Here is a 26393-nt window from a genome sequence, read left to right on the forward strand (position 1 = left end):
GAGCAGGAAGCTGGCTGGGAGGGATGTCAGGTGACTGACCGGGGAGAGACCTATGCATCTGGTCCACAAAGTTGACAAATTCTGGAGCGGGAGGATTGAATTTCCCCCGAAGATTACGAACATTTGGCCAGGCCACACCACACCCTTTCAGCCTTTTTAAACAAGATGTGTTTAACACATCTCCTGTTCAGTGCCCCCAGTGCAACGCACATTTGGAAGGAAGAGAACGAATGAGGAGAAGAAGAAAAAAAACGAACCTAGAAAATAAATTGAGTGCCTTTAACTGAACTGTCCAGAGCTTCAAGCACAGCCCTAAGGCAATAAAGAAGTATTACCCTTGCGCGATTGTTTTATCATTATTTTGACTTTTTCCACAGTAATCAAATTCACAGTAAGATCTCTCTCCCCTTCCTTCTTCCTTTACACCCCCCCCCCCCAAAAAAAATGTATGTATTGAACTTTTGATCCCTTGCTTTCTTGGATCGTGTTCTGCGCTCCCAGCCCGAGTCTTCACCTTCTCTTTTCCCAGACATATTGGCATGCGCCTGTGGTTGGGTCCCAACACAGCCCAGGGATGAATCATGTAGCTGCGAGCATGCTAGGGCCCTGTGTTTTATGATAAATATTACAATTCATAAATCATTTGTTTCTCAGAAGAGCTACGAGAGGAAGAGAGGGGGGAGAAAAAAAAAGATTGTGTGGGTTGGAATGGCGCTGGTGGTGGTGAGGGAGGAGATGGGAGGGAGTAGGAATGAGAATGAGAGGGAGAGAGAGAGTGTGTGTCAGAGAGAGAGAGAGGGAGAGGAGTGAGGGAAGAAAACTATAAGGCTTTGGGGATCCGGCGAGAAAACAACAGCAAGGTCGTGCTCTCCCGCGTGTGAGCCTGAGTGGTGGTGAAAAGGGGGCTTCAGGTCGGACCAGACCACCAGGGAGGGGGCGCGCTGAGCCGAGGTGAAGTGAAGTGGGGGGGAGAGGGAGAGCAGGCAGTACACCCCCAGTGCTGAGAAGTGCAGACGGCCTGCACCTCCCCTCTCCAATCACCGCCCCCCCCCCTACCCTACCAGGGCTGCTGTGACAGCTTTGACCGGGCCCAAGAATAGCCCCAAACCCAAAATGCCTAATGTAATGAAGACCCAATTCTGGGGCCCCCTCTCTCTCCCTGGGCCCAGGACAAGTGACCCCTTTGTCAATCCCTGTCAGCTTCCCTGCCCCCCTCCTCTCAACTGTAGAGGACTATAAGTTCTGGGTGTTAGGGAGTAGCACACATCTAGTCATCGGTGTATATGTGTGTGTATGTTTATGCACGTTTACTGGCATACAGCACAAGCATAACTTACACCCATCACATTCATGTGTGACTTATGTGTGTGTGTGTGTGTGTGTGCGTGCGTGCAAGCATGTTTGTGTGTGTGTGTGTGTGTAAGCTATGCATGTAGGTATGTAGAGGTTTGCGTACGAGTGGCCTGTGTGTGTTGGGTCTAAGCACTACCCATGTATGCACACAAAGCCTATTCACATGCAAGATATATATATTAAGTGCGTACATGTACATACACACACAGTGATGAGATGTGTGATATATGTACTGTATATATTTATGTTTATATGTACATACACATATGTACATACTGTATGTGTGAAGTAATTGTGTGCACAGCCTATACATTTTTTTTGTATATATGATGAGTTTGTGTACACTGTACATGTGTGTGGCTTGGTGGGCGGGTGTCGCGCGAACACGCGCACATGTGTGTGTGTGTGTGTACCTGTAGTATGCAGATATGGAGACATAGATGTTTTATTTATCCATGAATTTTGAATGCTACAACAATAAGAGGACTGGCGCTATACGTAAAAGTGTGTAGCCCCTAAGATCTATCAACATGTCAAATACCTTTTCCAAAATATTTGGATCTTTTACCCTGTTGCTTGTCTCTTGGATCCAAATAATCAAACGTGTGTGTGCGTGTGTGTGTGCTTGAGAGATGGACAATAAGTCAGCTTGGACGTTTCCCACTGTGTCTCTTGTGAGCTCATAAAGACTGATAGCTGCTGACCGGAACCCCCGCTCTCCAACCAACCCCAACCTCAAAACCCAACCCAACCCAAGTCTCTGCCACCCCCCCAACCCCAACCCCAACCCTCCCACCCATAACCCTAACATAGCTGTGGCGGATCCTCTCTCCTCCATGAGGTTTGGGCCCGAGCGTCGAGTATGAAATAAAACACACTCAGACAACTATTTACTCGCGCCTGTTTAGATGCGGTTTTTCGCCCCAACTCTCTCAACGTGAAGCCCGAGACAACATTCAACATTCTCCGCTTGAGGTTTCAGGGGAGGAATTTACACAATACACCCCTACCCCCACCCCCACACAACCCCGATTCCACTAATACAAACGGCAAAACTACTTTTCCAAATGCTATAAAAAGGCTATTCTATTAAAACAAATCAGGAAGGCGGGGGCTATTAATTACTCAATTTATTAACAGTTGTTTGCAGCTCTTAAAATACGGTTGACTGGGTGACAACGCGATGAAAAATGAGGCGAGAAACACACTCATTTAGTATGAAAAGGGATAAGCTTTTCGCCACGGCTACTTTGACACTGTATGCATTGGTTGGGGCTGGGGCTTGTGAACTTGATGCGTTACAAAATACTTGCACGGCGGGTTTCTTGAGTATAACAACCTTGGATATCACGGTAATCAAATCCACATGGACCTTCTTTTCCTCGAAGCACACATATCCACGTCTAGTTAAACATTTAAGATGGTATCTATCTGCGATGCTTTTGCAAGAACTTGCAGCCCCTTCGGAGATTTTCAGGCCTGTTAAGTTTGCGCTCAGCCCATTAAAAGATAATCAGCCCTTCACTTTAGGGGCTGTGTGTATCTTATCCAAGAGTTTGGCTGAGAGGGGACCTCTCTTTCTCTCTCTCCATTATCCCCCCTTCCAGTACATGCCTGCCACCTGGTGGCTAAAATTGATATAATCTTTAAAGTAATGGCCTATACACTCATTCAGAAATAAGAAAATAAAACCACAGAAAAGTTTATGGGGGACACATAAAGAATGGGTTTATTAATACATACACATGATATTTGTAAATAGAACATCCGCTGTTTATAGGGGTGGGCAGGGGTGGTCTGGGACCAAAATATGGCCCGGGCATTTTTGAGCGTTGCTCTCTAAAACTAGGGGAAAAAACCCCACAGCATCAGCCCGAGGACTGTCTGCCCGCCGGGAAATGCCCATGAGTGCCATATTACCACATTTCTTGGCAGTGCCGTTGCTAACTAAGTTAGGAACTTCCTTACTTGGTTGTCAATGGGAAATTGCACTGCAACCAAGTCGCTAACGGGTTAGCAACGATGCTTTGGAGAAACGGGGTCCAGGCCTGGGTGAGGGTTATTTGCACGCCTGTGATTCTCTACTCCATGTCGATTTCGCTCATGTCCACCTCCACCTCCTGCTTGACCCAGGGCAGGGGGAGGGGCACGTGGGGGTCGTAGGTCCAGCGGGGGTACACCCTCTTGTAGAGGTTCATCAGCACTGTGTCCTGGGACCGCAGCTGGCTGTCAAACACACACTTCATGTGGCCGTGTGTACCTGTGGTGGGGAAAGGGAAAAGGACACACTGTTGAGGCAGAGTACCAAACCATGACATGTGTAGAGTGCAATGGGCACTCCAGAGCTAACAACATATGTGCGCGCGTACGCAAGCGCACACGCACACACACACGTACACACCTCTAATCAGGGAGCCAATTGTAACAACACACATGCACTCACAAACACACAATCACTCATTAAGCACTAATTCAATGGGAGAGTCCATTGTTATCTATGTGCAGTTCTTAACAAGGAAGTGGTCTCCACCCTAATCTACACAAAGTCACTCTGCCCTGATAATCAAGTCGTCAATTGCAGACCAGAAACCGCACGGTTACAAGGACCTATACATTACAGATGAGATTAGGGTGAGTATAAGTCTTGTATGGAAAAATGGATCTTAGAAGATAGGTAATGGATTTGGTCTGCTAGAGTTCGGAGATCAGTGTATAGGTGACGACAGGTTCTGGTGGTGTGACAATATTGCTCACCTAGGGCCTCCTTGATGTGGCCTCTTCGTCCCCACTTGGTGCGCAGCTCGACTGGCTTAAACCACAGAATGTCATCTGAGAGAGAAAAAAAAGAGAAATTAATACAACATCTCTGCATTCAATAGCAATGGCTGTTGTTTTATATTACCATCACCTGGCCTGGTATATAACCGTAACTAGGACAAACAGGAAGAAATGCAATGGTCACCAGGACACATCTATTTTATGACAAGTCTGAGAGCCAAAAAGCAATAAAAAGTGACATTTAAGTAGTAGCTAAACCGTATGCTTGTTCTGGGCATTAAAGTAACAAGTGGAATTGTCTACAGACAAAGCCAGCTCTTTCAAAGTCAATGTGGCTATGGACAGTTAGTGACTTGTACAATTTTAACAATTTTTCGGTCCGGTTTTCTGTGAAAATGATCATCATCATGGGACAATAAAATCTTAAAAATCTAGTGGAGCTCTCCATCTTAAAGTTGATTACCCACTGAAACAATTTATGAAAAAATAAAATGTCATTTTTGTTGTTTTTTTTTTTCTTCAAAGATGTGCTCACCCCTGTTGAAGAACATGTATCTGACGACGGCGGAGCGGCGGTTGATCTTGAAGGGGTGTCCACTCAGCACGATCCTCTTCAGCACCACCCTGCGCGGGTCGCAGTTCAGCAGAGTACCCGTGCCCACCAGGTCCTGCATGCCTATTAGGGATGTAAATTATCGATTCATTCATTTAAATAAAAAATGAGATAAAATGCTAAATTTAAATTCATTTCCTATTCCTTTCTTTAATTCAAAGGTGACTGAAATGTTCCCACTCATCACACACACTCTGTTATGCCCATTTTACATGGATCTCTCGCCAGTCGAGCTGGGAATTGCAATTCATTGCTTTAATCTATTTAACGTTTTAATCAACTGAAGTTGATTAATTGTTGACTTCTGTAATGCCTATAAACACCAACACAGACACCACGAAGATCGAACTGGGACCAAATGAAGGATGGAGCATTTTCGCACAGCCCTCTCTATAATGTGGGCCAGTCTCTAAGAAAAAAAAAACGAAAACAGCATTGGGCCCTGAGAACTGTCGGTCCACCAGAAATTGCCCTGTATTCCAGATAACCAGTAGAGGCCTGCGATCTTTCCAAATTGTTGATGAAGGCTTTTTAATTACCATAATTAAAGGGATAAGGGATGGAAACACAGGCTTACATCACTGATGCATCAATGAGATGGGTCATACAGACACATCACTGAATTCAGCATCATACTTGAATGGGCACAATATGCTCAATGTGTGTGAAAAGGAGACACAAGATAATAATGCTATCTCTGAGCAGTTCTGTACAGAGCCAAAAACGTGGCTACCAATTAAGTGTTAGTGTTTCGCAGTTTAGTTTTCAGCGGTTCAATCTTGTTCCCCACACCCTGCCACCCATAACCTCGGTTACACATCTGAGGACAGTGCCAGACGTTTCAAACGTTTCAGACGCTTGCCCAAACAACGTGCACAGCGGGAGCACACACGCATCACACGCTCACATCATCGCAAATAGCTCATGTGAAGTCGCTTACCATTGTCCCTCTGTTTGAAGACCAGGACCCCCGCGGTGGGGAAGGTGATGGGGGCGTACACAGACACCACCGTCGGGGCGTCGGCCCGCAGGAAACGCTCCATCTTATGCTTGTCAGCTGGAGAGAGAGAGAGAGAGACAGAGAGACAGAGAGAGAGAGAGAGAGAGAGAGAGAGAGAGAGAGAGAGAGAGAGAGAGAATCCGAATGGGGAAGAGAGTCAGAAAGCAAGAGAGGACACAGTGATGAAAGAGGGGAAAGAGAAGAGAGTAAAGGAAGGGGAGAGATATGCATAGGTCAATGGACATCATTCAGTCATAACAAGGCAGATCTGAATTAGGGCTGCTACGATTAATCGACTCATCGTGACTAATCGACTATAAAATTTTGATAGTCGACTAATCGTTTCATCTAATTCAATGCTTCTTTACTTACTTTACTAATGCTTTATTACTTTATTGAAACCCAAAATTGCCCAGCCGCATGAATTGAACGTTGCATCTCGGAGTAAATAAGTTTCTAAGTAATTTAAAGCTCATTGTGAGCTCAGGGACCTAATTTTAACGGTTTCTTTCTTTTTTCCCCCCAATTTCCTTGAAGATTAAAGTGCTGGAGTACTTGAAAAATGAATCGTTTGACTAAACAACTATTCGAAAAAAATTGTTGATAGATTAATCGGGAGAAAAATAATCGTTTAGGACAGCCCTAATCTGAATAGACTCATTCCCTCCAAACTTTCACAAGGCTCTAAACCTCTTTTGGCCCGCCACCAATGCCAGTCATTGCAGGACATCTTTATTTTTAAATCAAATTATTTACAAATAGTGATTACTCCACACTGACCCACAGCCAGCCCATCCAATGGCCCTAGTAAGTGGAAGTAAACCAGACAGATGGTATCGCTAACAAAAACTAACACGACAAATTGGGCTACATTTCAACGATTATTCACACTAAATAGGGAGAAAGGTTAAAGATTACAGATGCCTTTGAAAGTTGAAGAGACTGTTCTTTGTTTGAGCTGAAAGCACAGTAACTTCTGTGAGGATGTGCTCCGAGGATACATATTGTGAATTATGACTACTTTCATGTCTTTCATTCTACAAATTACTGCATATTTGTGTCTGTGGAATTGACTCATTCCCTCACTTTATCTGCTAGAAGACATGGAATTCATGTCGAGTTCTATAAATTATAGTATAATATAATATAATATAATATAATATAATATAATTATAGTATAATATAATCCAAGATGCCTTCTTGACGTTATCAATAGCCACCACCTGGGATGTACAATTTCCTGTGAAATACCATCCCGCAACTGTACTGAAAAAAATTGCCAACTGTGTTTCTGTCAAACATTGTATGAAATTGTATAAATCATTATTTCTAATATATTTTTCGTTCTTGTGGATAGAACAGGGCCAGGGAGAGAGTGGGAGAGAGAGAGAGAGAGAGACGGGGAATGACCCAGGAGACTGGTCTCAAACCTGGGTCTCTATGGTACGGCGCACAACTTCAGCCTGGTTATTATAACTATTAGATGTAAATGTTATGTGCAAAGATGAGGGAGGCGAACTGTACTAGGTTGAGAGGATAACACAAGTCCACAATTCTAGAGATGCGAGATGGAGAGAGAAGAGAAGTGTGGAAAAGAGGAGATGAAGGAGGCGCACGGTTTTGGAGAGGTGCTTTGAGAAGACGGGGGAGGCAGATGCCAGCACGAGAGAAAAGACAGGAGGTCCACAACTCTAGAGTTCATTAGATTCAAGTTAAGAGTTCATCCTCATCAACCTAGAGATGTAAGGAGGCGCAGTACTAGAAAAGGGGAGGAGAGGAGACGATGGAGGTTCAGATAGATGCCATTATTAGGGAAAAGATAGGATTACCACAACTCAAGGGTGATAAGGATGAACTCTGAACTCTAACGAGCTCCAGAGATGTGAGGAGGTGCAGGACTACAAAAGGGGAGGAGGGGTGAGAGGATGGGAGGTGCAGTACCGGACATGGGCGTAATTTCCACGGGGGTTACGGGGGTTTTGACCCCCCCAGACTTCAAACCCTGACAATATAACCCCCCTTATATAATTGTACAACCCCCCCTATATAATTACAGTACTTGTCTTGCATGAACAACTTTACCCATTTTATGTAAAATAGTGAAAAATAGTTTCGTTCAGTTATGTTTAATCATGTTGTAATGTAACCCCCCCTGCCCCCCTTGGTATTCCCCAAATCTGCGTTAGTTGTGTACGTAGTACGTACTAATCAATGGGGGAGGTAGATGGACACTCCCAACTGAGATCGCTCCCGGACGTGTAGTCCCAGGTGTTTCTATCACTCCCGGACGTGTAGTCCCACCCGATTATATTTCACGTATTATCATACACTGCCACATACAAGCAATTTAGGGTTAGGTCTCAATGGGTAATCCTCTTCTCCACTATCCCAAATTCAAACTGATTAGCGATCAGCTTGATCAAGTATTGAGCAATTGTTTTTTCTACTTTTAACTTGCAATTGCCACATGATCATGCGTGGATGCGTCTTTGGCATAAGAGACATTATTTCCGAGTGTTTTGAGAACCCATAGTGTACCACTGCCTTTCTGCCTGTCAGTTAGTTATATAGCTATTTTATGCTAGGTTACGACAGACAGCTAGTTCAATAACACTGGACGTGGCTGGCTATTTTGTACTTCGTTGATGGCTAGCACTTGGGATATTTACTCCCTCAAACCAACACATGTTGTGAAACCCTAGCAATCGGACGTCTGTTTGTTTTATTTCACGTCATTTAAGTAGTTTTTGGTTACCACCTGTCCAGTTGCCTGCGTGATTTCCTATGATAGTATCCACTTCACATGAGAAGCTTGTTCAATGCAGCTGAACCAAAATGCCTGTAAGTTTTTTGACACCAATAGTAAACACATCCATTTTAAATAAGATGTATTGTGGCATTATATTTTGTTTTCAAAATCGCATTTGTTGACAACAGCCAAGCGATTACAGTTTGTTTCGCCAGTGAAGTAATGAAGAGAGAGACACCAGAGAGGGTTGGGGAGACAAAGGGGTTCCTTCCTCGCGTAACACTATGCGTGGCTGTGCTTGGAGTGAGACAGAGGAGGTCCTCTCAATATTTTTGTCGCCAGTCGCCACTGTATATTTAGTTATATAAAAAAACAACAACAGTCAATTGTAAAAAAATAATTGATATGGGATATTATGTAGCCAGCAGGCTACTTTAATTTCTACCACAGCAACTTTCTTCTGATCATAACAACATGGCGAACAGCAGACAAGAGATCCTATTTGTGCAGCATCCTGATTAGTGATTGATGGTTGGGATATGTCATTCATATTTGGCACTGCATCAAAGATTTTATCAACCATCTCTGACTGTAGCTTTCTTCTGATCATATGAATTAGGCCTACTAAGCAAAGGGTAGGAATGTTTTTAATTAATTAATTAATTAACTCATCTTTGCTTTATTGCTATATGCCACATTACAAATGGAGATTTTCTGACAGCTTGACTTAAGCCTGATTGGGAAAATGCATTCTCTAAAACTCTGATGTGAGTTTGCTGCCAAGCCATTTGAACATTAACTGAGGTTTTTTTTATATCAGGTTCAAAAACTTGATTGTGCAGGTCACCAAAGAGAGATCCAAGGCCAAGGAGCTACAGGTGATGAGAGAGAGACGGGTGTCCAGAGAGAGAGACGAGGAAGCACAGATGAGAGGGAGAGAGAAGGAGGTGACAAAGGAGGTGAACCAGTTCAAGAGATAGAGTATGAAGGTGTCAGAGGAGGTGCAGCAGTTGAAGGAGAGAGAGGCAACGGAGGAGATGTAGCAGTTGAGCAACAGAAAGGAGGTGATGGAGGAAGTGCATCAGTTGAAGACAGAGGGAGAGAACGAGGCGAAGGAGAATCGGATGACCAAAAACAGGGAGAGAGAGTACAGAAAGAGACAGCGCAGGAGGCACAAATGACCAGGTAACATACATAACTGTACATGCAAATACTGAAGAAAACTGTTCAGCCATTTAATTCATTTAGATGGAAATCTTGACCCCCCCAATTGTCAGCATAAAGTTACGCCCTTGGTACCGGAGGTGTGCTGTGAGAAGATGGGGGAGGCTCGGAAGCGCCGGAACCCGCACTGGAACACCAGCTCCTGTTTGGACTTGATGGGCTCAGTGTTGCTGGGGTGACGCCGCACCAACATGTGCATCACGGACATCTGCAGAGGGAAGGAGGTTATTCAACTGGAGATAGTACATTGTCACCAGGACTCTACATTAACACCAGCCAACCAGCCAAATGCTAGTGAACATTCAGTTTGGCTGGTAGAGAAGAATACTTGTTAGCCCCTTTGACCCATTAGAAAGTGTGTGTGTTTGGGTAGTAAGATTAACATGTACTAGTCATTTTGGCAGGTGATTTAAAATGCGGCTATGTAGTGTCGAGGTGAGTGGTGTTGTTCAGTCGGGCTGGTTTTTGTTTCCATTACAAACTGTGTTAGCCTGAGCTATGTTTTTGACGTCGTCCCACAGCATTAGTTTATGTAGGTTAGTTGACTAGCCTAAGGCAGACGGATATCTAATCTATTGAAGTAGGCTATGAATACTTCGAGCAGCATCATACAGTATATCACGAAAGTGAATACACCTCTCACAGTTTTGCAGATTTTTGAGTGTATCTTTTCATAGGAAAGCATTACAGAAATGTAACTTTGACACAATGATGACCACACATGCTTGACACCATCTAAAGCCAATTTGTTTATCTTGGTCTCTTCAGATCACACGAGATGGTTCCAGTGATCCATATCCTTGGTCTGTTCATCTCTCTTGAGACCAAGATAAACAAATTTGCTTTAGATGGTGTCAAGCATGTGTGGTGGTAAACAAGTGAGTTTTACAAAAAAGGTGTATCCTCTCATAAGCCAAGCATGGTAGTGGGACTGACATGGTTTGGGGATGCATGAATGCTGTCAACATTGGCAATCTGAAATACACCTAAAAGAAACATACATGTCAACATGCACTGTGACTACTGAAGCAGATCATGATATTCTCCATAGGATTGCATTCAAATCTCACACCAATCTATTTAAGCCAGATGCAGACTCAAAATGTAAAAGTTCAATGCAAAGAAAGGTTGAAACGCACACTGATGACCTCCCTTGTCATCCCTTTTCATTTCGTTTCATTTCGGGACGATTCGAGCCAACATAGCCCCTTCTCTACCGAATTTTAATCTGGGGTGTACTCACTTTTGTGAGTACATGTTCAAACATTAATGGCTGTATTTTGTTTTTTTTCTGAGTGAACAAGAAATTTAAGCGGTTAAATATGTTGTTAAAAGGTCACTAATCATTGTGTCAAAGTGAAATTTCTGTAATGCTTTCCTATGAAAAGATATACTCAAAAATCTGCAAAACTGTGAGGGGTGTATTCACTTTCGTGATATACTGTATTTGGGTACTACAATGTTGGTTTTTCAGCTTCAATTTTAATATCAAAGTAACTAAGTGTCAAACTAAAAAGAATTCGAAAGGTAGTAGAACGGGTGGTCGCCATGATTGTTTTTTTTTTATTCACCGTTGCAGGTGAGCTGATGCACAGCATTCTGGGTAATGGGCAGCGAAAGAAACAGCGCAGCTCGGTTCAGCCAGCCCGAAAAAACAAGTACTGGTTTTCGAGCTGTGCCGTGCCGTACCATGCCATACTTGGCTAATCGTAAAGCAGTAAACAGCGGCCGATTCATGCCGTGTTGAGCTGAAACCAGTTAAGAAAACGGGCGATGGAAAAGAGCCTTATGAAGACTAAAACATAGGCCTTACATTGAACACTGACATAGGCCTTACATTGAACACAACACAATGACCAAGTTATAATGTATTACTTAACGCCTTGTGCACTGTCAGTGGTGTAGCACTATAGTTAAGCTTTTTCAGTGACTATTTCAGTGGCAATGCGGCATGTCAAGGGGCTATGGGAGTGTCCAATGACCTAATGTTGTTCTGTACTGTACTGTACCGTACCTTCTGTTCGTGTGGCAGCAGGGAGACGAGCACTAGCGGTCGGCCCTGTTGGAAGCTCTCCAGCACAGAGGGAGGCACATCCAGGACGTGCAGGGTCACATACCAGCCCACCTAACACACACACACAAACACATACACGTCAAGGAAATAAAGAATTACCTAATACACACACACACAAATTCACTTTACTTGCGCGTGGACACGGACACAAACACACACACAGACACGGACACACACACAGACAGACACACACACACGATTTACAAGAAACCAGCAACATCCAAATACACAGGCACACAGGCCTATTCCCTAGCGAAGTGAATGCATGCATGCATGCAGAGCTGTGTAAAACAAACAATTCGTTGAACTTGTCCAATGTGTATTATGTACTGTATATGCTGCTGTACTGTCCATCAAGATCAATCAAGTATATCTTCGCTACACACATGCCCACTTTCCCTCCCTAAAGACATACACGTGACAAAGCACAGCTCCGCTTGTCAGCGCTGATTTCAGAGCACCTATAGTCAGTGCTTGAAGTGGGGGGGACTCAAGGCTTCCTCACAATTTTCATCATCACCGTACCGGCAGACTATCTCGTGAGCCACATTTTATATGTTCAAAACAAGTTTTTCAAAATGCGTGCAGGCAATAGGCCTACAAAAACGTGACTTGTACTGATTTGGTACTGATGACTGTCGGAAAACCAGGGTTCCTGCACCTCTTTTTATCCACTTCAAGCACTGCCTATAGTCCTTCAAAGTGATCTAACTCCAGCCACAAGAATCACATGTAGTCTGGGGAAACTTAAGTCTGGCTGCCGAGTGGCCTCTGGGTCTGTGCCAGTGCCTGCATACTAAAACTCAATCACAGACTTGTGCGCTCCTCTCCTATCCTATCCTCTCCTCTCCTCTCATCCCGGCCACTGCGTTCCTTCCAAGGAATGCCGTCTGGCACTGCCCTGCCCTCGTGAAACACAATCTACACTAGGGGCATCTCCGAGGGTTCTTCTTCATCCTTCACATGTGATACTGCAGATGTGCCAACACCAACAGAGATCTCCAACAACATGCATTTGCTAAACGGCAGCCGATTTGCTGATACTTTGTCCTACATTGTTCCTACATTCAGGAAAAAGCTACTGCACATCAAGATCTTAACATTGGATAAAGTAATTTACCAATTGAATGCAGTTGCATGTGAATGCTTGAACTGCTTGAGTCGGTAGTCTAAGCACAGCTATTACATTCGACTGTGAACTCTTCAACCCCCTCTGGTCTAGGTAGAATGATTACATGTACAAATTAGGCTGTAGGGTCATGTGCTGCTGACACACGGGCACATAGTCAGCCTTATTCTGTTCAAATTCTGATTTGGGAATAAGACAGTATTTATTTCTGGAGAGTGTTTCCCTGATAGAACAGAAGATGTCTGGAACGACCAAATATTTTGTCTGCACATCTGACAAACACAGTTGTTACAGACTGTAACTCTAACGTCCTTTGACCATCAGTAGTGTATTAGAAACTTAACCCCCCCACACACACACACACGCAGCCAAATGCTGGTAAAATCAGAGTACCGAGCACTTCAGCAAATAGTACTTAAGCATATAGTAGTTGCCAGTGACTGGTAAAGGTTGATATTTTGTGAAGTTAATATCCACGTCTGACACACACACACACACACACACACACACACACACACACACACACACACACACACACACACACACACACACACACACACACACACACACACACACACACACACACACACACACACACACACACACACACACACACCATGGCTCCTTCGTCCTCCTCGGCGCTCTCGGCCAGGACGCGGCGGCGCGTGCGCTCAAAGCTCTGGAACTGGAAGATGCGAGAGTAGTCGAAGGGCAGGTTCTCCAGAGGGTCCCACGGGGACGTCCGGAAACTCTTCAGGCCCCGGTAGCGCTGGAACCTGGAGGAGGAGGAGGGGGAGAGAGAGAGAGAGAGAGAGAGAGAGAGAGAGAGAGAGAGAGAGAGAGAGAGAGAGAGAGAGAAGGGTCAACGAAATACAAATGAAATGGCAGTGAGGAAGAGTGAATGACAGGGGAAGGGAATGAGAATGAGATGGACAGGGCGAAAAAAGGTATAGAGGGGAAAAAAGTGAAAAGGAAAAACGGGGAAAAAGAAAAGCGAAAAAAAGTACGGACAAAGAGAATGATAAAGAAAGGGATAGAGAGAAAAGTACATCAAAGACAGACGTAGAGTAGATGGGTTGGCACCGGCAGAAAGAAACGAGATGGGAAGCCAAAGAGCAATGGAGAAAAAAAGACAAAAAAGTCAGAAACAGAATATGGTTCAGGGCAGGCCAGGTTGCTCCATGCTTATTACTCCAACACATGGTGCACGACTCCCTCTGACGATGCTCTGGTTTCTCTGGGCCAGCGACGTAGAGCACGGTGCTCCAACAAGAGACTAATGCTACGCTCCACGCCTGTCCATCTCCCTCCATAGCTCTCTCTCTCTCTCTCTCTCTCTGCACTCCATAGTACTGTATTCTATCTGGCACACTCTCTTTCTCCATCTCTGTATCCCTCTCTCTCCCAAATTCTGAATCTCTCTCCCTCTCTCTCCATTTCTCCCTCTCTAGGCTACGAGGCTCTCCTTTGCCCCCGGCTCCCTCTCTCTCTCCCCAATTCTGAATCATTATTTCTCCATTTCTCTCTCTCTCTCTCCTTTTCTCTCCCTCTCTCTCTCGGCTACGAGGTTCCCCTTTGCACCCGGCTCCTCGGGCCAGTTCAGCCCAGCCTTCCTCCCCCCCTTGGCCAGCCCAGTGCAGGCAAGGCAAGGCATAGCTAGAGGTGAGTGGTGAGCTAAAGGAAGGCCTCCCCTGGGCCGCATGAGGAAATGTCCAATTCATAAACGCTCTGGCCCTGTGAAGAGGCTCCAGCTCCACAAGCACTCCGGGTCACGCGGGTTTGGGGAGTCTGGGGGGTGAGTGTGTGTCTGTGTGTTGTGTGTGTGTGTCTGTGGGCACGCACGTTTGTGTGTACATATCACTCAGTGTGCGTGTGTGTGTGTGTGTGTGTGTATGTGCCTGTCTATATGTGTGTGTGTGTGTGTGTGTGTGTGCATGTTCGTCTGCAAGTATCTCTGCGTGTCTTAAGAAGTCCAGGGAAGAGGAGCCGGGCTGGGCTTGAACTGCACAGCACTGGACTGCACAGGCTTTGATCGCTGTAGGATCCTTGGCTGTGGGCCGGGTGTTTCGAACTCTGCTTCCTCTGGCTTTCCTTACCTGGTCTTGGCAGCCACGTCCACCGGCGTGTCGATCTCGTCGGGGAAGAGCTGGTGGGCGCGGGCCTCGCGGTAGCGCCTCAAGCCGTCCTCCTCCTCCACAGGGTCCATGGTGGCGTCGTAGCGCTGGTCTACGCCACCCTTATCCGTGGAGCCCAGCTCTTCTTCCTCCTCCTCATCATCATCATCACCCTCTTCCTCTCCTCCTCCATTCTCACCTCCATCCTGTGAGACACGGACGAAGGGAAACAAGAGCGAGTGGTCACATCACTGTGGGTACGAGGACAAGACAGTGGGCACCTGCCAACTAGCCAACGGCTGGTAAAACCTGGCCGTGGCTCGTAATGAACGCAGTGTCACAAACGTTTTTCTAAGCTCTCCCTCTCGCTGGTAGGGCTGCATGATTATGGAAAAAATCACAATCACGATTATTTTGGTCAAAATCGTAATCACGATCATTAATCACGATTATTGATTTTTTTGCAGATTTTTTTGAAAATTATAACAAGATGAAATATAACCAACAATTATATACGGGATGAGCAAAACAAAATGAATTGTAATAATTATGTAAAGACAATAGCATGAAACTTTCTGGCCAGAAACACCAGCCTGTCATAATGTTCTGGCTTCAAGGACGCTCTCAAAGGTAGGTCACTATTGCCACGATTAAATCACGATTGAAATCACGACTTCGATTTCACCATTTTATCACGATTTCCGATCATTTTGGATCCATTAATTGTGCAGCCCTAGTCTCTGGTGTCACCAGCCACCTGGCAGCTGGTTTACTCTTGGGGTATGACATATAGTACAACAGTAAACTTCCCCTTGCGCATCAGTTGTTTGCATTAAGTAAGGGTTAACGTTCGGCGAGAAGGTCGCTACCGTGGAATAGCAGCACGACAGAGAGAATCTTTAGACGCGAACGCGGAGCGGAGGGGTCTTGTTCTCTCTGAAGTGCTGCTATTCCACAAAGCGACCGACTCGCCGAAAGTTAACCCGCTTATTATATGGATACCGGTATACTTAAATGATTCACACATGGCGGGGACATTTCTTTAGGCATATTTAATGTTAAGATTGTTGCTGCGCAAAACAAAACAGTGCCGTTGTGGAACACCGCTAGGCAACAGCTAGGTAGCCAGGACAACAGGTGTTGTCTATCACAGCAGCTGATTGTCTTGTTGAAAAGTCGCTTTAGCAGTGAAAAGTCTTGTTGCCATTGACAGCGGTCTGTTATAGACCAACCCGTCCGTTATCGAAAAATAACAGACGTGCGAACGTTGGGGAGCCCCGTTGAAATGAATGGAGCATTCGACCGATGACGTCGCACCATATAATAAGAATCAAATAACACACACAGGTCGTATTTGCCTGGTTTAATTTTATGCTGGAATCATTAGTACTTTTCTCTTTTTGCTTGAGCACATCTGGGGTATTAACTAGGACTGAGACTTGTTTTTGTTTTTTTAAATCAACGTTAAACTTCATCAAATAATTAGAGGCTTTGCAATTAATCAATGACTATTAATCACGTAACAATATTGTCCTCAAAAGTGTTATTTTTTGCATGTGACAATCTGTGAAATTATGTTCAAATGTATTTGGAGTAAAAAAAAACTTAAAAAAAACGTAAATGTAAAAACACCAGGAGCACCGTCTGGCACAGACAGCTCCAGCAGTTTCTGTCCTGGTATTTGCAATAGACTTTCATTGGGGAAAAGAGTCTGAGGAAGGCGCAGGTGCGCCGAAACGTCAGTCATTTTGTGCACCAAAATAATAAAAAACCTCTAAAAAAAGTTGCTGAGTGCTCCAGTCATCCCTGGGTCTAGTCACTCTGAAGTGATACTAATTACTTGATACTAATTAATTAATGTTAATATTTGATTGCTGAATTTAGGAAATAAATCATCATGATAATTTATATTCTATTATGCAAGCCAATATCTACAAATACAGTATTAGATAGAGATAACAAATGTGCAACAAATATAGGTGCCATTTCAGTTTGACCGGTCTAGCACCACTACGGTCTATGGCTACACACAACACACAAACACACATGCTCTTACACAAGGTCTCTAAAAATACATGACTGAGGGGATTCGCAGGAAATGAGCAATAACGGCAAGTGCCTCAAAGTCAAGACCGCGCTTTTGAAGTTCACCACTAAAGGTGACGCTGCTTTTTTTGGGACCCAAGTCAGTGTTTCTGTTTCTGCGCGGTCCGACACAGAGAGGGCAAGCCTCTCGCAGCAGGGGGGGACGACGACTGGAGGTAGGTGTGTGTGTGTATGTGTGTGTGTTGCCTCCACACACACACACACACACACACACACACACACACACACACACACACACACACACACACACACACACACACACACACACACACACACACACACACACACACACACACACACACACACCAGGGGCTTCGAGCCCAGTCCGAACAATGGCAGGTGCAATAATAATAATAATCAGCCAGCAGCGCCATCATTCCCACTACCACTTCCTCCATTGTTCACAACGCACCCCCCGCCCCCATTGATCCAAAAAGACAAATAGACAGGAGAAAAAAAGAAAAACGAGCACTTTCTTTTGTACTCCAGCTCAGTCACACGCAGACATCAAACGGATGCTAATTGCGAAACTAGCAAAATGAAAATAAATGAGTGAGGCCCCTGTGGTACTTCCATAACATGAAGAGCTTCCCCCATTCAAAGTGTGTGCATGTGTGTGTGTGGGGGGGGGGTGGTATAAATAAATGGCCATCTTACCCCTCATTCCACCCCCTCCCCAACACACAGAGCCATCCACCCACTCACAGAAGCTCGCTCTCGCTCTCTCTCTCTCTCTCTCTCTCTCTCTCTCTCTCTCTCTCTCGCTCTCTCTCTCTCTCTCGCTCTCTCTCTCTCGCTCTCTCTCTCTCTCTCTCTCTCTCTCTCTCTCTCTCTCTCTCTCTCGCTCTCTCGCTCTCTCTCTCGCTCTCTCGCTCTCTCTCTCGCTCGCTCTCTCGCTCTCTCGCTCTCTCGCTCTCTCGCTCTCACAGGAGGGAGGAAGCCGTGTCTAAAGAGCAGGAAGCCAGGGAGGCTTCTCTTGGGACCCCCGTCTCCAAACACTATTGTTGCAGGCGGGGGAGCAAGCCTGGCACAAGGAGGGGGTGAGGGGGTGGTGGTGGTGGTGCGATGGGCTCGGCTGGGCTATGTTGGCCCGGCAAAGGCAGACGCTGGGAAAACAAACAGGGGGGGCCGCTCTGCACGGCGCACCTACACATCGGCACGTATGCACCCAGGGCCCCATTATCACATCACGTCCTGTCCCGTGTCCTGTGCCGTCCCATCCCGGACTCGCCCCCGCCACCCTCAGGTTTCGCCCACGCACTTGTCCTCCACATAGGCCAAAGCCCCCCGGTCTTCCCTTCTTTTTTATCCACCTCCTTCTCTCTACGTGCCCATCAGCGTCTCCACCTTTGGTCTTCCGCTGTCTATCTGTCTGTCTCTCTCTATTCTTTATCTGTCCCTGTATCTGTCTGTCCATCTCTCACAAAGTCCCGTTTCTTCTCTCTCTCTCCCCCCACTCCTTTCTTCATCTTTCTCTCTCTCTCTATACCCACCGGCAGCTTCACCTTTTCGCTTGTGCTATCCGTCTTCTCTTGTCCCCTTCACTTGTCTGTCTCCCTCTCTCTGGCCCATCTGCCTGTCTCTCCCTCCAGCCATCTGTCTGTCTGTCTGTTCATCTGCTCTGCGTGGTGGTGGTGGTGAGGAGCTGTCTGCTCGACCTCCGGGCCTTACACATCCTGTCTGGCCTTCCTCCTTCAAGCCCACCAAACACCCCCCCCACACTTCCCTCCCTGCCTCCCTCCACACACACAGCTATCCACCACCCCCACTTTCTCATTTGATACGAGTACCACCATGGAAACCGCCACACAAACAGAAGCGGCGCTGACTCAAGTCAGTGTGCAGAACTGGCCCTTGCTGTTCTTCCGCAAACGTGTGTGGGGAGGGGGACGAAGCCGTTCTCACCACGTCAACACTTTCAGACATTACGCTACCCTTAAGGTTTGTATACCGGCGACTTCCTGTGCGACAGCGTGACTCAAAGACATAGTGTGAAGAACTTCCACCATGCCGCATTCTTGGCTCTCTCGATCACAAATGTCGTTACCGCACCCAAACGCGTGGAGGCTCCGTCACGAAAGGAATGCAAGAATGTGGGCTTGGCCGCTCCCGATTCGGAATGGTGTCAAGATTGTCGTCACTGGCGACGCTTGCTACCGACTAGGCCAAGGTCATTGGTAAACGGCCAAGGTCATTGTCGCTTGTTTCACAATACAATTCAACTGTTGATGTGCTCACTTTTGCCGCATTGACATTACAGGCACACCCACACGTCATAATTACATGAAGCCTGCTCATACCAGGACCTATAGGGATGACATTTATAAGCATGACTACATCAATACGAGTCATTACTTACAAATGGCAAAGACTGTGACTATACATTGTGTGTGTGTGTGTGTGTGTCCTCGTGTCTGTGTGTGCGTGTGCGTGTGTGTGCGCGTGTGTCCTCGTGTGCGCGTGTGTCCTCGTGTGCGCGTGTGTCCTCGTGTGCGCGTGTGTCCTCGTGTGCGCGTGCGTGCGTGTTTTCTCATGTAGCGTCTTCTTCAGAGCCTCCTGAGCTGGTGTGTGAATGTAGGAATGTGTATATGTCAAAGCAATTTAAGTCAACTGAATAGTTGTGATATTGTGCTATATATGAATCCATTTTGATTGATTAATTGATGAATCACTGGAAGGCTGCACTGTTTCTAGAGCTGACTAAGCTATTGCTACACAGAAATCGTATAGTCTGATCATTATAATTCAGTTGAAGATTTCTTTATATACCCAAATTAGAGTCATTGTTATCATTTTTGTCCTGGTTCAAATGGTTAACACTGAAGGCAAGAAATCTTTGCACATTGCAAGTGCTGATGTGTGGCACATACAAAAAAATATACGCTTTGATGTCCACACACAAACAAAATAATAATTGACATAACTGGCTCATATTATTGTACAGCACACCCCTGTAAAAGAACATTTCTATTTCTTCCCCTTCTCTGGTATATTAAATAGCTAAAACGCCATCTCTCTCTCTCTCTCTCACCTGAGACTCATTCTCATCATCCTCCATCATGTCTTCAGCGTCATCTTCATCATCATCATCACAGCTCTCATCATCCTCGTCATCCTCATCTCCATCCTCCTGCTCGTTGATCCAGGCTGCCTGGTACTCGGAGGTTCCTTTTGGCACCCTCATCACTCTCTTCTTCTTCCTCTCATCTGGAGGAGAACAGGGCAGACACAAGCAGGGAGCTAGGTCATCGCACTGTGGCCCGCGTTCTTTATAGTGAGGTTAGGTAGCAGTGTAGGTGCCCAACGCGTTCCGCCTGCCCGATCCGTTCCCTTATGACTTTCACGTTTAAATGTTTATTTTTCAGCCGCCAGAACATTAACACAAAAGAGAGATGTTATATATTTATATTATATATTTACTTGATATCGTTGTTTTACATCAAATGCCGTTTGACGCTGTAAATAACGTGATATTGTGCTCTGAATAGTTAGTTGGTTAGCTGACCAGTTGGTGACCTTATTTAGTGCTGCTGTGACGGTTCTATACCAGTATTATTATAAAACAGACAGTTTAAAAAGCAAACTTTCTCCTGCAAAATAAACACTTAAAGGGACAGTTTGGTCAATTTCAACATGCAGTTGTAATGCTCACACTACCCTGGACTTGTCAGTGCCTGAGATTTTTTTTTATTCTTCTTCAGCCATTTCCAAGATCCTGGTCATTGTAATGGGGGCAGCTCTTTTCAAAAAAACATTTTTATTTATTCCCAAAAACATCCAAAAGGTTATAAAACATCAGCAGACAACTAGCAAACAGCAGTACCTTTTGGGAAAATATTTGGAGTTGGCCTATGTCTCATTTTTTAAAAATGTAAACAAACGCTGCCCCCATTAGAATTGCTCATATCTCGGAAAGGGCTGAGCCGAAAAATGTGGCATCACCGGGTACTGACAAGTCAAGGGTAGCGTGAGCAATACAGCAGCATATTGAAATTGACTGAACTGGTCCTTTAAAACGAGAAAGTAAGAAATTAACGGAACAGACCAGGCAATTTCTCTTCCGTATACGTCATACTGCGCATGTGCAGTGTGCAAAGGGAACACATCGGGCAGGCGGAACCCGTTGGGCACCGACAAGCTGCCTTCTTCAAAACAAAGCTGTTTTTATTTACAGCGACGTGCACTGCGGTAAACCTATACAACAAACGGTAATCATATGAAGTTCTCTGAGAGCATGTGAAGCTAGTTTAGAGAGAAATAAAAGTACAATGAGTGACAAATGTGTGACCTCTTCATGACCATAATACAAATAAATGTATATGATGTATACATACATTCAGGGACACACACATGCACGCGGTCACACTGGTGAGAGCTTGTAACCAATATACACATACCATACACCCTCATAAAAAAACAAATGAAAAATCACATAAACACGGTTCTGTTTATCTTATTGTATGGTTTGTCATTTACATCTGCCCCTTGGGCCTCATGCTTGTGCCCAAAAAAGCTATGCAAGTAACTTTCCATGCAAATGTTCAGATGTACTAATGACGACTTAAAAATGAAAAAAGTGCATGTGTACTAAATTTCATGTGAAATCGGAGGCACCATGTGAATCAGTATAGAAAACTGTTCATGCATGGACTGATGTATTTGAAATTTTTGGTGCATAGCTATCTTTTCAGATTCTCACATGCGCAAAGATTCAGTGGTAAATTACGGAATTCTTAGTTCATGAGGCCAGGGCTGCTGACAGCTTTGGTCGGGCCCAAGACAAAGTCATCTTATTGGGCCCCCCATCCAATACATACAATGTAATGAGAATCCATCTGTGGGCCCCCTCTCCCCCTGGACTCGGGACAACAGGCCGCCCCTTTCGTGCCCCTGTAGCGCAGGGGAGTAGAGTTGCCAAGCCGGGACTTGAACCCGGACCTTCTAGGGTTGTAAACTGGGGCTCTGACCGCAACACCAAAGAGCCAGGCTCGTTGGCGTGACAGTCAGAACACACCCACAACCCTAGTGATGGTCACTCCATTACATCCCCCTGTCAGTCCTCCTGCATGAGGCCCCTGGATGTTGTGGTCTGGCCTACCATCAGCGTCCTGCAGCTCCTCCTCAGTGGGCCAGGTCTGCTCCCCATCCATGGGGTCCACCTCGGCCTCCGCCTGCAGGCTCGCCCTCTGGCCTGCGTCAGCCTTCATCAGTACCCTCACACCACCACCACCATCGCCACCATCCTGCACACACGCACACACACCATCAGCTTTACACATACTTGGTTACATGGATAACAGCAGCATACTTGCCCGCCTTCTCATTCACTCAATTATACATTCAGGTGGGAGTCAACTGCTGGGTTCTAGCCACTTATTCACCGTGTAATGGCCCTGTGGTACAGATGTAAGATGAGCTATGAACAATACAATGACTATACTATCTTGTCAACATTACAGTGAGCAATCAATGCTACAATATTTCAGCTCCCTCAGCACCGAGCAGTATCTGACGTACTGTAAATGGCACAGAAGGATCTTCCGAAAGGACAATAAATATTCCTTCTTTTGTTGGTCTTTTTGACTTTATTTATGATAGAAGGTGGTGACAGGAAGCGAGTGGGGAGAGAGAGACGGGGAAGGGCCGGCAAAGGACCCGGGTCGGGAATCGAACCCCGGTCAGCCGCATGGTTTGGCCACGGCAGGGCCGACAACAAATATTCTCTCCATCTATAGCTGCTGCAAACCCATTGATAAGTGTCCTTTCTGACTCACCATCATCTCCACGTCCCCTCCTCGCCCCGGCTTGGCAGCCCGAACTGTAGCCTGGATGGGCAGCGGGTCCTCAGGCGCATCTATCTGCCCTAGCTGGAAGTCTCCGTGGCCCACAATGTGCACCAACCTGTTGACGTCCATAGGCCGACCCCTCACGTATCCAGACACCTGCAGCGTACCCAGTCCCGTGGTGGGCGCCCCCTGCTGGGCAGGAGGGTTGGGTGTGAAGGCCACGCGCTGGGCTAGGAGATGGGGTCGGCGGGAGCGGAAGCCCAGGCGTCTCTGGCGCTGGGCGCCCAGGTGGCGGAGGAGGAGCGTGGCGTCCTGGTCCGAGTCCAGGGGGAAGAGGCGGGCGTCGGGGAAACGCGACTCCACCTGCTTGGCCAGCAGGCGCTTGCAGTCGGCACGCTTCTTCAGGGCCAGGTCGGACACCCCCTGACACACCAGAGCTGATGGGCGGCAAGAAGTACAGTGAAAATAATGATACATCTACGGTGTTAACAATGTAGTCTTGACTTTTTAAATCCATAATGAACAACAAAAAAGTGCATTACTGTTACAGTGCTCCACAACAATATCAGTGTGTGACTTCAAGTATTGCATGGTAATTGACAAAAGGGTGCTGCTTCATGAGAAATCAAAGCCTCTGATATGTTTTTTTTCTGCTAGCGTATTCGGGTTAGTGAACACACAGACAGAAATGACGTGATCCCTGCAAAATATAGATGTCATAGAATTGCTATGCATCATACTAGACACAATGGGCATGCACAGGTATAACACATTTTTGTCAATGTATAGGTTGAGGATAACTACTACCAGCGACTTACCATGGCTTGGCAATCCCTGAGCAAACAGACACGACACACAGTATTCTCCATAACTGTCCCAGCCAATCGTAGGCTCCATCACAAAAACAAGGCTGTCTGCGATTTTGGCAACATCGAGTAAAGAGTGCAAATCAGCTGTGAAAGAAGAACATAAAGGCAATTAAACGTCAAGACACGCCACTCTAAAAAAAAAGGTTAATTTTATGCACTTTATCTACTTGTGTCGAAATGCATTCCATGCTTACAGGGGTCTGGGCGATGGAAGATGAACCTTTGTTTGAACCGAGGGAGGACCATTCCAAAGCTGTCCGTGGCTCCACACACTCCCTGGTCCTCCTGCACGAGTCCCCCCGCGCCCTCTGATCTCAGCATCCGCGTGACAGCTGCAGCATCCACATCGGCATGCAGGGCGACGACTACCACCAAATGTGGAGGTCCATCTTTGCTGCCCAGCCGACGTTTCTCCGTCAGCACCTTACAAAACAACAGCCGATCACGTCCATTAACAATCCTGTAGCCATTGGTTATATGTTATTTATTGATACAAATACGTTAACGACTACTTACCAAGTCTTTCTTATTCTGTCGTAGTTGATTGGCTTTATGTCTTCGATCCATTTTCTTTATTTCTCTTCTCTGTTTCTTCGTCAGGGCCATAACTGCAACGCGGCCTGACGAGAACCACAATAATGTATGCAATGTGTTTATTTAAGAGAAACTGGACATCTTAGGTCAACGAGTGTACTCTTCACTAGTCCAATCCTTGTCTTTGATCTGTTATGAACTAAGACAGTGAAGTAGAACTGTAAATATTGTAAGATAGTGTTAGCATACTGCTGTACCCTTCGTTGGCTACTGTCTGCACCCAGTATTTCACATCCATCCGTATTTTTTAGCTTGTAAAATACTAACCCTTGTTCTCCCGTCCGATTTCACCTTTCGTCCGATGCTTGCCATGTTTGTGTGATTTATTTTTCTGTTTAAAAACTCCAGGCCGATGTGCCTGCTGTTGATCCTCACTGGGAGCCATCTTCCCACGTGTGGCCCAAAACTTTCAGTGACGTCATTTGGATGCGCCACTACATTTCTTCGCTTGCGCCTGATTTTGAGCTCATCCAATGTGTGAGTGTCACCTGCTGCCTTCCCACAGACACTGCAACTCAGCATACAAATGGAAGAAAATAAGGAAATACTTTCTGCATCTCCAGTCATTAGATTTAGTTTTTCCCGATGTCTATTGAGGCATTTGAAGTAGACTGTTGAACCTCTGTCATTTTCTGTAGTAGCGCAACAAAGTGGGGAAAAGTCCATGTATAATCCATTCCACAGACCCCTTTGGTTTGTTAGGGGGCCTTCAAATAAGCAATTACTGGGGTTGGAATTGCGAAACGTTTTCCTTCAAATTGTAACACAATTAACAACAGCCCTGTACATGGTCACAGATAAATGCTCTCACGGTTGAATCCTGTTGTTAACCTGTTAAGACACGGCATTATACATTTGCTGTTACCAGTATGGCAATGACCAAGTTGTAGTGCATTACTAAAGGCCCTGTGTTATGTTATAGTATTGTAGTACTACGGTATTTAACTTTTCAATGACTATTACAGCGTGCCACTGGAGGTACGGCGTGCATTAAGGGGTTAATCCAAGCTTAAAATAATAATAAAAAAATGAAATTACAAATGTGCCCTGTAGGTGGTAGCATTAAGCTGATTGTGTGTCAGGAATATCAATCTGTGCACTACCAAGGAGGTGATCTGTGCTAACACTAGATCCAATTTGCTTGTCATGTAGGCCTGATTTCTTGCTACAATATTCACTTTATTAAAATAGTATTGCCCTTTCTAAAATACATTTCCCTGAGGTACTGTACACACACATATACATACACGCACTCATGCTTTCTGTGTGCTGTGTCACCCATTCACTAACACAGTCCAGTGAGGTTGATCGCAGGAAATGCCGGCAGGCAGAGATATGGTTTGGAGGAAGTTCTCAGAGAGGGTTTGCCAGACTTTCATTGTTTTCACCTAGCTGTCCACTCTCCCACCATTGCTGGAAGAGGATTAAAACTTCTGTGTGGACTGACCTGCTATTGAAAATGAAAAAAAAAATGTTTTAATATCTTTCTGACATATATTATTACTCAACAGGAGTCAGCATAAATTTCCATGTATTTCCAATTGGTATATGTGAAATGACTGCCTTGTATCAGTACTATGAAGTATAATTGATGTGAGATAACACATTTACAACACATGATACTGTAAAATATACTCTATTACAACATACCATAGGCTTGACCCTTATGGATTACATATAAGTTCTTTATTACATCCAGATGCAGATATTATGTCCAAATTCTGTGGATACACACCAACCAGTTCATTATTATCATAGCTTATGTTTTTAGTTCCATTTCTCAACGGATTACATAATACTTTGCGGGGCCCTTTAGCATAATAAAACGCAGCACAACACTGTACTCTCTCTGAGCTGTATTCCCATTCATGTTACATCCTCTGTAAGCTTCAAAGCTCTACATTCGCCTGGATACAGAAGCAAAGCACCACGCTCTCGCACTATCCGAGCAGATTGGTCGACCCAGAGCCAATCCAGAGTCTTGATTCCTGTCCTGCACACCTA

At 45.5% G+C, this 26393-nt stretch overlaps 1 protein-coding gene across 1 annotated transcript; it reads right to left on the reverse strand.

The window, feature by feature from the left end:
- Positions 1–3030: 3030 nt before the first annotated feature.
- tsr1 (TSR1 ribosome maturation factor) lies at positions 3031–24806 on the reverse strand. The gene is made up of 15 exons (XM_063205061.1): positions 24657–24806; positions 24312–24415; positions 23990–24218; positions 23745–23879; positions 22915–23363; positions 22239–22383; positions 20172–20347; positions 15017–15240; positions 13537–13696; positions 11732–11842; positions 9793–9925; positions 5685–5801; positions 4667–4807; positions 4108–4182; positions 3031–3613 (listed from the first exon to the last, which is right to left on the reverse strand). The coding sequence occupies exons 1-15, from the start codon at positions 24772–24774 to the stop codon at positions 3435–3437; spliced, it is 2496 nt and encodes an 831-aa protein (XP_063061131.1). The 5' UTR covers positions 24775–24806; the 3' UTR covers positions 3031–3434.
- Positions 24807–26393: the final 1587 nt, after the last annotated feature.

This window comes from Engraulis encrasicolus, chromosome 8 (genome assembly GCF_034702125.1).
Source record: "Engraulis encrasicolus isolate BLACKSEA-1 chromosome 8, IST_EnEncr_1.0, whole genome shotgun sequence".
In the NCBI taxonomy this organism is placed as follows: Eukaryota; Metazoa; Chordata; class Actinopteri; order Clupeiformes; family Engraulidae; genus Engraulis; species Engraulis encrasicolus.